Genomic DNA, 12,926 nt, shown 5'->3' on the forward strand with positions numbered 1-12,926 from the left:
AACGGGAATCCTGATTCATTATTTCTCCTTCTTTCCCCAGATCAAGGGCATTGAGGTTAACTGTAACAACCAGGCCATTATCTTGGCTAATTTAGCACAGACCAGGGACTGAATTTTGTTCACTACTACATCATGGTGCAATTTCCCACTAAATGATCAAAAAACCCTCCATTTCTGCTTTTGCCTCTCGATTACCGTGTTGTATCTGCATTGATGAGGGTGACTGTTCCTCATTCTTTTTTTTCAAATTTCTATTTGATGGTTCATTCTGTTACTTGTATCCATGAATCTTAAGTTTTAACCTACGGCAACCAACAACTTTCTAGATTTTTGACTTATGTTAAACTTTGTTTTGCAGAAACGGCCTAGAGTTTAAAGTATTTTCTGGTGTCACCCATATCTGCTATACATGGTATTTAAAATTTTAATTTGTTTATAAAACATAGTCTGAATTTGATGGTTTGATCATTGTTAAAGGACTTAGAACTTTAAATATAGCAACATTTTGTGTATTTTTAAAATCCCCGTATCCCCAGAAACACTCAAGAATGATCATGGTTTTTTTTGAGAGGCAAAACTGTTTATTAGCTATTTTCGCTGGACAAATATTATTTCATTCAGAAATGATATTTGTGTACATATGGGTGAGATTCTCTGGCCTGCCCGAAGCAGGAGACGGCCCACCGTTGGCTGGCAGTGGGATCTTCTGGTCCTGCAGCTGTCAATGGAATTTCCCAAATCCGGTCACGCTGCCGGGAAACCTGTGAAGATCCTGCGCCATTGACAAGACTGGCAGGCCCACCGGCGTGAATAGCCGTGGCCTTTTTCTAGATTTGATGAAAAGTGGTTTACATCCATCTTGTTAACAATTAATGCAAATAAAATCAGCTGCCCCTACAAGAAGAATAGTGAAATATTCTGCTTATCTAAGATAACTATCTTTTTTTGATGGTTTGAATTTTTTTTTCAGTGTATTGATTTTGGACTGCTTCGCATGATTTCACCATGCATGTCAAACTCTGAAACACACTAAATTCACATCAGTAAGTTCACCTAAATTTGGCGTTTGAGGAACTATATGGATCAAATTTGTGTACACCATGCATGCATCCGGAACCAGTGGTTTGTTGAAGATGCCTTTAATGTTTTCTCAAAACAAACTACTTGTATTGTGGCCTTAATGACCCAGTATGGGCACTTATAGGTTACAGGCTTGGCATCGCTTAGTTCCTTTGTGTAAAATAATATTTCTTTAAATCTACCATCTATGTAATTCAATTCCTGAACTAACCCTGATTATGCCACTTGAGCATGCTTACCCTCACATCCCCGATTCACATGCAAGGTTGGAATGTGAAGCTGAGCAAGTCTGGATTGGTAGAATTGATCGTAAGTCTTCGGTCGCCTTGTACCTTTTTTGTTTTAAAATGAAAATTCAATTTTTCAACATACTCACTTGCATATATTAAATCATTAGCAATTGAGAACATTTGCGTCATGTACTTTTTTTCAGAATTAACCCGATTTTTAAAAAGTGTAATTCTAATATCCTCTTTGTCTTTTGTCTTTGCTGTCTTGCAGGAGTGTAACTCTAGGCCTTACTAGACCTGTCAACAACAGCTAAGAAATTCAACATCCAACAAATTTAAGCTGTGACAGTATTGTGGAATGCTACTAAAAAGAGCATGAGAAATAGTCAGAAGTGAAGTTAACAAGATAAATAGTAGTTGACATCCCAGTGCCTGTACAACTGGAATCCTACTGTTTCAACCAAGGCAGCAAACCAAAGGACAAAGATTTTATCATTCCTCCATACAGTTTCTTTCCCCCTACTTCATAGTGACCATAAACCTGTCTGGTCATTGGATATCCTATTCTGTAAATTGAATCTGAAATATTTTATAAAAATGTTTGGCTTTATGGAATCAGCTGATCTAGCTGTTGTAGCACTTTATTTTGTTCTTGTATTGTGTATTGGATTTTTTGCAATGTGGAAGTCTAACAGAAGTACTGTGAGTGGGTACTTTCTTGCAGGACGCTCCATGACCTGGGTAGCAATAGGTGCTTCATTGTTTGTCAGCAATATTGGCAGTGAACACTTTATTGGGTTAGCAGGATCTGGAGCAGCCAGTGGGTTTGCAGTGGGAGCTTGGGAGTTAAATGCAGTATTGGTTTTGCAGTTGTTAGGTTGGGTTTTCATCCCGGTCTATATCAGGTCTGGTGTGTACACCATGCCTCAATACCTTTACAAACGTTATGGAGGTAACAGATTAAAAGTCTATTTTGCTTTATTGATTTTAACATTGTATGTTTTCACAAAGCTTTCTGTTGACCTGTATGCTGGTGCATTGTTCATCCGGGCCTCACTGGGCTGGGACCTGTATCTCTCTATCATCATTTTAATTGGATTGACTGCAGTGTTAACTGTCACAGGAGGACTTGTGGCTGTCATCTACACCGATGTTCTGCAGGCCATTCTTATGATTGGTGGAGCTTTAACATTGATGATTGTGGGAATGGTCAAGGTGGGGGGTTTTGAGGAATTGAAACGAAGATATATGTTGGCCTCTCCAAATGTTACAGCAGTTCTAGCCTCCTTCAACCTAAGTTCTACCAATACTTGCCGCATTCACCCAAAAGAAGATTCTCTAAAGATGTTACGTGAACCGACTGATGAGGATATTCCATGGCCTGGTTTCCTGTTGGGTCAAACACCAACCTCGATTTGGTACTGGTGTGCCGATCAAGTCATTGTGCAGCGTGTTTTGGCAGCAAAGGATCTCGCTAATGCCAAAGGAGCTACCCTGATGGCTGGTTTTCTGAAACTCTTGCCTATGTTCATCATAGTTGTTCCAGGCATGATTTCCAGAGTTCTTTTTACTGATGAGATTGCTTGCATTAATCCAGAGCACTGTATGCAAGTATGTGGAAGCAGAGCAGGTTGCTCAAATATTGCCTACCCACGATTAGCATTGGGGATCTTGCCTGCAGGTCTTCGAGGCCTCATGATGGCCGTCATGATAGCAGCTTTAATGAGTGATTTGGATTCCATATTCAACAGTGCCAGCACCATATTTACCCTGGATATTTACAAGCATCTTCGAAAGGCTGCCAACTCTCGAGAACTTATGATAGTAGGTCGTCTATTTGTTTTCTTCATGGTAGCTGTAAGCATTGCTTGGGTTCCTGTAATTGTAGAGATGCAGGGAGGACAAATGTACCTTTACATTCAAGAGATAACAAATTATCTCACCCCCCCAGTTGCAGCCCTGTTTCTTCTTGGTATTTTCTGGAAGCGCTGCAATGAGCAGGGAGCTTTCTGTGGAGGGTTGCTTGGATCCCTTTTGGGAATCGCACGCATGATTCTTGCTTTTATTTATCGAGCACCAGACTGTGACCAACTTGATACTAGACCAAGTTTTATCAAAAATGTTCACTACATGTATGTGTCAACTTTTCTATTTTGGATCACAATCTTTACAGCAATAGTAGTGAGTCTGCTGACTCCTGCTCTTCCCAGAACATATACTTCCTGCACCACGTTCTGGGCATTGAAAGACGTGGACAGTATAAAAACGATAAAAAACTCCCAAAAAGAAGAATATGATAAACATACAAACCAAACCATGGATGAATGCAATGGCCACATCACAAGTTTGGATAAGCCTGACTGTAAAGCTGCTGATGGAATAGAATTAGTTCTATTAACATCTGGAAGTGATGATTCCAAATCTTTGAACTTGTGCATCTTGGAAGGGCAGACATCAAATGATGATTCTATGAATGGACAAACAATTGCTGGGGACCCAGAAACCAAAGAGGAGCCAGAATTGGAAAGAAGCAAATGGTGGAAACTTTTTGACTGCATTTGTGGATTAAAAAATTCTGACGTGAAAGACCCGGTAGCCACTATAGACGATGAAATGATTTGCTTACAAATGCTCCAAGAAAGACCAAGAATTAAAGTATTGTTAAATATTGGACTTTTAATTGTATTATCTTCTGGCATATCCATGCTCATTTATTTCTCTTTGTAAAATCAGCCTGCAAATTCAGGTGATGCAATGTTTTGTTTTCAAGACTTTTTTAAAAAAAAAGAAGAGTTCCCTTTTTGCACAGAGAGAAGTTTAAACATTTTTGTAAAGTATAAAGTGGTGGCGAGGGAGAAGATGAAGCTAAAATGAAATTATAGGTGCCCAGTCTGATCTCAGCTGATACAGAATAGAGGTAGTAAAATTGGTGAATGTGTGGTGGGGAAAATTAAATTGTATTTCAGCTTCTAACACAACAGCTGCTGGAAGCATACACGTGGGTTTCAGATGAGGACCAAGGTCAGGTCCAGCTGTGATATTACTTTGGTTAAGTATTCTGCTGTCCACTGAGGTTCACTGGCCTCCTGTGGGACACCAGAGGGTGATTCCTGCCCAGAGTTTTAGACAAGTGAATTAGTGCCTTCTGGGGGAGGGAAAAGTGGCTGGAAAAGAAATGTTGGAACTTTTGGAGTTAACTTAATTGTCAACTTAATTTTGGGGCTTGAAATTTGACAATTGTTTTATACAGGTAACTCCATTTTCTTATTTATTCTGTGAATTATGTGCAAATAAGCTATGCCCCTTTTAATTTATTTTATAAAGTTGACTTCCCCCCCCCCCCCTACTGATAAAGTGATGTGTGGGGAGGGGGGGAGAGAGTGAGAGAGGAGGAGGAGGTGGTAGGGAGGGAGGGAGAGAAAGAGGTGGTGAAATAATCTTTTGATCATAAAATGCTTATATCTGAGCACTTATTGTGTACAGAAGTGTTTCCTAATTTCACTTCTGAAAGAACTGCCTGAGGAAGAGCTTCCCTGTGGCGAGTAAAAAGCTGAGTGGTACGACCACCTCTGGTTCCTCTCCATGGATGGCTGCTATCGGGCTCCAGCACCTCTTGTGGCTTATCATTCTCTCTCTCTCTCTTCACCCCCCCCCCCCAATATAAATATAATTGAATAGACTGAACTGATTGCTAACTTTAACCTAGTTTATGAAAAGTGAAAAACATGTAAAATGTTTCATTTAGTTTTCCCTGTCCCAATTGCCTCTCCCAAGTGCTGCTTGGCCATCTATTGGATGTTGATCTGCTCCCAGATCTCTTCTGCAAAGTTAGCTGGAGAGAAAGTGTCCAGCTGTGATCCCAGGGTGATTGTTTACCCCAAATCCCCTTTCCTGCCCGAGTGTTGATCTGTGTTGAACATCTTTCAAAATTGGGATCAGGAATTTAGTTGAACGGACAGGAGAGAGTTGAACTAGCGCCTTCATTTTTAATGGGATTGCAATCAGTTGCTCCAGTGTACTATCAAGTATTCTACATATTCATTTTTGGGTATTAAATCCATTCATGTAATAGTTTCTGTGTAATAGATGCTCACTATAAAAGAGATTCATTGTGAGAAACCACTTGAGGTGAATATATAGACCAACAAAAGGATCATAGTTGTGAGATTCAAATTATGAAAACCGTAGCTATTGTATAATAATTATAATTAAAAAAAATAAATAAATTTAGAGTACCCAATTATTTTTTTCCAATTAAGGGGCAATTTAGCGTGTTCAATCCACCTACCCTGCACATCTTTGGGTTGTGGGGGCGAAACCCACACAAACACGGGGAGAATGTGCAAACTCCACACGGACAGTGACCCAGAGCCGGGATCTAACCTGGGACCTCAGCGCCGTGAGACTGCAGTGCTAACCTACTGAGCCACCGTGCTGCCCTATAATAATTATAATTGATCTGGCTTTAAAAAGAAAATTGCCCTGTAAAATAATTCTTATTCTAGCCAGTCAAGTGGAAAGCATTAATACTTTATTATTGGGGAACCCTTGGCAACTTTAGCTGTTTTCAGTTGTAATGATATTGTAACATCTGCTTAGCTTAGATGGAGCCTTTGTGATAACAAAGAAACTATGTAGCCTTTATGGTAACATCAGTGGTGCTTGTGACCCCTCCCCCACATCCTATATCTGTCATAATTAAATTTAGTAAAGCAAGATGATTGGATGGAGGAGAATTCAAAGTGTATGTGTTCCGAAGTTAATTTGAGGTGTAATGTTATTTATTTACTATCATTTATAGGGCTGTGTTTTCTCTCTTTCTCCCACCCCTCCCATATTTTCCTTTATTTGTCTTCCTTGCATATTTTCTCCTTCCTTAGTCATTTAAAAAAAAAAATCACTTGCAGTTTTATTTTAAAGTTTGCCTTATATTGGTTGAAAATAGTAGCTATGTTGCATCAAAATACACTACAGGTCATTGTGGAAAATATAAGAAAATATAGTCTACTTGCAATGAAAATTCTCCAAACAAAACTGACAGTGAACTGCAGACACAAATTAGAAAGTTTAATTTTTGAATATAAGTAAATAACTATTATAAAATAAAAACGAATATATTGCTGTGTAAGTACCATTGGTTGTCTTCGTGAAAACATAAATGTAATTGCCATAAGATTTGCAAAAATGTGTGATGTGTACTTGCAGAATAGCCTTTTCTGTTTAATTTTACATGGTCTTTATCCCATCCCCAACAAAACAGTATTTTTGTTTCACACAAAATCTTTTTTGTGTAGAGCGACATTCCTTGATCTGTGAGGATGTCTAGTTACCCAATTATTTGTGGCAGTAGTTTGGACTGGATATGTTGATGTGCAGGGAAGAACACACATGCCCATCAAATATGTTTTGATTATCTGCACTTTTTAACATGCCTGAAGGGGTGTTCATCCATTACAAAAGTCATTTAAACATTTTTTATCTTTTAATTGGCTTTTCTCATTTATAAACAGTTGTTGTGTATCTACATTACATTTTTTTTGCCTGTGCTAACTTTTACTTTAGAGGTTTGTTTTGTCCTTCATTTAACTAACTCTATGTACATTTTGTTGCCCTCTGGATCGGTCTATGATCCTCCCCCGCCATTTGCTTCAGCACCTTTCCTCTTTGTGGTGCCCCGTTGCACAGTCCTTTGGTTCCCTAGCTTACTCCTCGCTGCTGGCCTCGAACAGGTTTTGGAAGGCTGACGAACTGCCCCCAAGTACCCAAAAGCCTTCCTCTGACCCTCTGGCGTACTTAATCTTCTCCAGGTGGAGGAATTCCAAGAGGTCAGCGAGCCAGTCTGCAGCTTTGGGTGGTGCTGCCGATCGCTAGTCGAGCAGGATTCTCCGGTGTGGGAAGGGAGGGCATTAGCCCTATTCCCCATGTGTAATGCTGGCTGCTCTACTATTGGGCATGGCTTCACCCTCACCCCCACAACCTTGGACATTGCCTCGGAGAATGCTGTTCAGAACCAGGGAAGCGAGAGCGTTGGCCCTATTCCCCGTGTGTAACTCTGGCTGCTCCACTATTGGGCATGGCTACACCCTCACCCCCATAACCTTGGACATTGCCTCGGAGAAGGCTGTCCAGAACCCAGCAAGTTTGGGGCAAGACCAAAACGTGGGAGTGGTTGGCTGGGCCCCTCTGGCACCGTTCACATTTGTCCTCCACCTCCGGGAAGAAGCTGCTCATTTGGGTTCTGGTTAGATGCGCTCTGTGCACCACTTTGAGCTGCATTAGGCTTAGCCTTGTGCAGGAGGAGGTGGAGTTCGCCCTGCTCAGTGCTTCGCTCCAGAGTCTCCCCACCCTACCTCTGTCCCCAATTCATCCTCCCATTTTTGTCTGGTCTCGTCCAGTGGTGTTCGAGCTCTGTCCAGTAGCTGTCCGTATATTTTCCCCACATAGCCCCCTCTTCTTGCTGCTTGTGCCTGTGCCAATCGGGTCCTCTAGTAGTGCGTTTTCTGGGGCCCCGGGGTACCCCACTGTCTCTTTAAAGAGGAAGTGTTTTATTTGGAGGTGTCTGAATTCCTTTCCTTTTGCTAGTTTCCACTTCCTCATCAGTTCGTCCAGTGTCGCCAGTCTGGGCTCTACGTAGAAGCCCCGACCGTCAATGTGCCCCCGTTCTGCCTCCATCATTGAAGGTGGTATCTAGCATGGCTGCGGGGAATCTGTGATTGCCGCAGGTGGGGGCCATGGGGGGGCATTTTGGTTATCCCCAAGTGCTGTCTCAACTGGGTCTACGTTCTCCGCGTGGCTGCTACCACTGGGTTCGTGTAGTAATTTAAACATTTAAATTGAAACAAAATGCTGCAAATGCACACCAAGCTATCTGCATCTGAATTTAAAGTACGGTTTGACATTTAAAAATTAATTCTCCTGATTGCAAATTGGGAAATGCTCAGCATAAACCTGGAAATGAAATCCACAGCTGATATTTGACGTCATGGTTTTTTTCTTCCAAAACCTTTGATTATATCTAGATTTTTAAAAATCTGGCATTCATAATTTAAACTTCATTTGAAAGTATATTGTTTTATGTTTGATAAGATACTTGAGATACATTTGCAGCTCGTTTTTATTTGATCATTCATTGAAAGTACTGAGTGAACACATCTGCATATGTTTAAAGATCATTTGGAGAATTCGATTTGCGCTTCAGTTGATTGAATTGGCAAGGCTTGCCACCTTGTGAGGTATTAGAATACAACTATCAGTTTTTCCCAAATCTTGTAAAGTTATAAGGTGAAATTTTATAGAATTTCTGGGCAGTTACCAGTCATGGATGCAGAATAAGTGGCCGTGGTTCTTAAAAAGCTTTAAAAAAGCCTTCCCTCTTTTATGATTGAGCACTATAAACAGCTATTATTGGAATTACCTACCATTATTTAATCAGTGTGTTTTTTTTGGGGGAGAGAGTAACATACAGCCCTGAAATCTTTAGTATTACAGTCATACTTTTTTCAATAGCCTGTTTCAGTACTCTGAACTTGTGACAAAGTTACAGGCCTTGTACATTACAATTACCGTACTCTTAATGGTACATTTCAAATACCAAAGAATTGATTGAGTTAAGTTGCGAATTTTACTGTCTATTTGGCTGATTGGATGTTTTGAGCTATTTTGTACACTATGGTTTAACCCTTTTTTAAAAAAAAATTCATTGCTTCACTGCAAATCACAAGTTTCATGCCACATTACCAAACAATGAGATTATGCAATTAATATACTGTGTAGTAAAATATTTTGGATCTAATTAGGATAGCTAAAAACTGAAGATGGGCACGTCTGTTTCTGGCTGTTGCCTACCCGTTTTTCTTTTTGTCTTTCCCATTTGTCCAATCTTGTGTTCTTTTTAAAATTATATACATACCAGCCTTCTGATCTACAATGATTCCTTTCATAAATTAGCTTTTCATTTTTCTGAACTGGGACCGACCAATGCATGTACTGGCTAGTTAATAGTATGAAGTGAGGATTTTGGTGATGAATTGAGTTTGTTGAATGTTGATGTGGTTGCAGGAAAATGTTGGGTCAAATTACACTTGAGGTTTTTAAAAGTGAAATTGAACAGGAAATCTCGGTAGGAGGCATTGCAAAAGCAGCTTTCTTTTTAGTTTCTTGAAATAAACTATCTTGTCATCAGGACTAAATAAGTGCTCCCACTTTAAACAATGAAAACTTTCCTGTACTGAAAAATAGTGAAGCTAATATCGAGGATACTGAGGAAATATTCTAAAAGCAAGATGAAAGAAGTCTGTCGCCATACTGAAATGTTTTTCTGAAAACAGAACATTTTTTTTCCCTCCCAGAGAATTCAAATTGGAGAGGCCATTCGAAAGTATGCAATCATTACTGGAATCTAGCAAGATCAATTAAAATTGTGAAATGGCAAATTAATAGTAGCAATTACATCCTAATTCTAATAACCTGTCCATTAAAAAAACATTACATGGATTCCACCTGCTGGCTCAGTTATTTTTAATTGTGCTGCCCCATGTGGTTTTCAAGTCAAACTGCTCATCTCTTAAAACTGAATTACCTGAATTAATTTGGCATATCAGTAGGCATGCTTCAGTTTAGTCAGCTTGCATGTCCAACTCTTGCCAAACAGCAAAATCATCACAGTGAACAGAATGCTGTTACATATGGCCAGAACAGTAGAATACTAGTCCGATGAAGTTGTGATCAGACTGAATAGTGCACTGGTCTGACTCCTTGAGCATTATTTCCATGTCTTCAGCGTGACAAGGAGGACATGCCTTGTGTTCGAGGTCTGAGTCATCACAGTTTTGAAAGGAAATATGGGTAAAAGGTAATTCTGAGGATGTGGCCTGGCATTAGTCAAAATATGTTTGTGTTCTCATATTTTCTAGCACTGGGGTAGATTTTCTTGGGTCTACTGCTAAGCCAAAACCATTAAGCCTAGTAAGACAGTTGATTTAGGATAGCGGCATTAAAGTAAACGGGAGTATTAACAAGCATTGATAAGTATTAACAAGCATTGATAAGTTTGCAGTTCTTAGTGTTTAATTGATTTAAATAGATTTGCTTTTGAAGGAGGATTATTACAGCTGGAAATTGGGGACAATAGGATATTTTTAGTAAGGTTAGTTTCAAAATCTGTTGAATTTATAAGTTGCCAGTTTATTAGTGCTAAAGGATGCAAAGCCAAAATTCTGAATTGTTTGAAAACGGATTCCAGTCCAACTCATTTGGGATTAGCAGGGTTCGTGATCAGAGATATAGGTTATGCCATTGTGCACTAGCCCTTTTCAAGATGATTGAAAGTGACCCACAAGTTTTTTTTCAAAATTCCATGTTGGATTTAATCTGTAATTTGGACAATCTCATTTAGGTAGTTTCAAAGTTGGGAAATGATTGAGACCATTTTGAAGTTAAGTTTGTGTACCACAATGACAGACCTATTTTTCCTCCACGATTGAGCAAGACTTCCGGATGAATATTAATTTGGATTTGTGGTGATAATGGGCTGTCAGTTTTCCACCCCACCTATAAGGCCCCGTCACATTTAGCGTACCAAATATTCATGAGGGTGGAACAACTATTCCAGAAAAAGGCATTCTATCTAGTATATTTATTTTAAAACTAATTTGAGGTGAATGATTGGGAGGGAAGTCGCCTAATACACAGAATTACTGTCTTGACCTCTTAACAGCAATTACATATTAATCTATTTTGATGCCTTATCAAAATAGAATATCTCAATTTGATTTGAAAATTACAGTAGAAAGATGAATCTTAAATGTTGAAGCTATACTTCTGCCCATTTTGGTGATGTTTCCAAATATTTGCAATTTATCACTTGAGTGAGGTCAGATTTCCCTATTCATAGAATTCCTACAGTGTAAAAGGAGGCTATTCAGCCCATCAAGTTTACACCAGCCCTCTGAAAGAGCACCCTAACAAGCCCACTCATCCACCCTATCCCTGTAACCACCACCTAACCTATTGGACAGTATATGGGCAGTTTAAAGTACAAATCCACATAACCTGCACATCTTCGGATTGAGGGGAAACCGGAGCACCAGGAGGAAACCCATGTAAACACTGGGAGAACGTACGAACTCCACACAGACAGACATCTAAGGCCAGAATTGAACCGGCTCCCTGGTGCTGCGAGGCAGCAGTGCTTACCACTGTGCCACCATACTGCCTTTACCACTGTTGACTTCACCACTATTTGGATTTCCAATATTGATAATTCCTTGCGTACTAGTGTGGTAAAGATCATCCTCGTACGTATCGCCAGTCGATGTGTCAATTTTTTTTCCTCTCCTGATAGGGATCGGGCGAATACTGTAATGTATGAAGCTAATTCTTCAAACTCTAAACCGAGAGCTGTTGCTTGCCATGCTTCTAATCTGTATTTCAACCAAAGTGAAATGAGTTTAAAGATTATAGCCCAGACCATCCATTGCTTAACTTCTATTCGACAATGCCTTGAACATTCAAAGCCTATTAAGTTTCATCCTGCAATTTGGTAGAAAGCATTTAAATGGAGCTTTGAGGTCTTACCCGTAGCTTTGGGGCGGTAAGAATTCTCTTTTTGAGCCTATTAAAAGCTTTGTAGGAAATTTCAATTTGGCAGTGACGTTGGCATCTAGATTATTATTCTTGCAAAATTCACCTTCAACTTATAGATAGACATAATCTTCCTGTGGTGAATCTGGTAAGATTGTACCAAATAGAGATTTTCTTTTTTGAATTGTGAATTGAGCCCCCAATATCAAGTGATTCCAGAATTGTGGGTGAGGGAGCTACGGCAGTGTTGCTTCAGGCGAAAAGTGTTGGGCCGTTTGTGCCTGAATATGAAAGGTTAGTGTCCATCTAATTAAAAACTGCAGCAGGGCAAAATGTTGTAATTGAAAGATCTTGCAAGGTACACAGAGTTCCTTGTAATTAGTCAGACTAATTTGTTGAGGTTGAAGAGAGTGGAAAATGGAGAAATACTGCCATATTAATGCCTTTTGATACAGGGATTATAGATTATAAATTATCAGGAATTGGTGGGTCTGTTTTGTACTACAGGAGTCACAAAGAAATGTAAAACACCAAGTTGGATGAAGAGATGCTGTTTCATTCTTCCTGGATGATAGATGGAAATATATGGATTTAGTTTTGGATTATTCTTTTGTCCATTTGTGTCACAGATGTACTACATAAATCAATCCGCCTTAACCAAAGATAATAAAATTATATGAAATCTGTTTTAACCTGTGATGGCTATGTAACTCTTGTATTTTTTGGAATGAAACAATTTATGTATATGTCAAAATAACTAATAAAATGTTGAATATTTTACTTGTGTAATGATGCTGTTCATCATAGGATTACATAGGATTACAATAGCACAGAAACATGCTATTGAACTTATTTAGCCCATGCCGGTGTTTATGCACCACTCTAACTTCTCCCATCTTTCCTTGCCTAAATCTACCTTTTGTAGCCACCTATTCCAGCACTACCCAAACTATTTTCCAGTATGACCCCGTTTAACATTTGAAAATTAACAGAAGCGCAGATGCGAAAATCAACTGCAATAAGGCAGCAGTGGAA

General features: G+C 39.4%; 1 protein-coding gene across 9 annotated transcripts in view; it reads left to right on the forward strand.

The window, feature by feature from the left end:
• The window catches only part of LOC119968804 (sodium/myo-inositol cotransporter-like), a 124,658-nt gene that overhangs the window by 15,922 nt on the left and 95,810 nt on the right, over nt 1-12,926 (forward strand). For 5 of the 9 annotated variants that reach the window (XM_038801615.1, XM_038801610.1, XM_038801612.1 and 2 more), the window contains 2 exons: nt 359-412; nt 1,582-4,097. In XM_038801615.1, coding sequence (XP_038657543.1) covers nt 1,908-4,037 — 2,130 coding nt within the window. In that variant the 5' untranslated portion in view covers nt 359-412; nt 1,582-1,907 and the 3' untranslated portion in view covers nt 4,038-4,097. Of the gene's footprint in view, nt 1-352; nt 413-970; nt 1,044-1,581; nt 4,098-12,926 lie in introns of those variants that run through there. The other 4 variants (XM_038801611.1, XM_038801616.1, XM_038801618.1 and 1 more) reach the window with 2 other exon arrangements.

This window comes from Scyliorhinus canicula, chromosome 7, assembly GCF_902713615.1.
Source record: "Scyliorhinus canicula chromosome 7, sScyCan1.1, whole genome shotgun sequence".
NCBI lineage: Eukaryota > Metazoa > Chordata > Chondrichthyes > Carcharhiniformes > Scyliorhinidae > Scyliorhinus > Scyliorhinus canicula.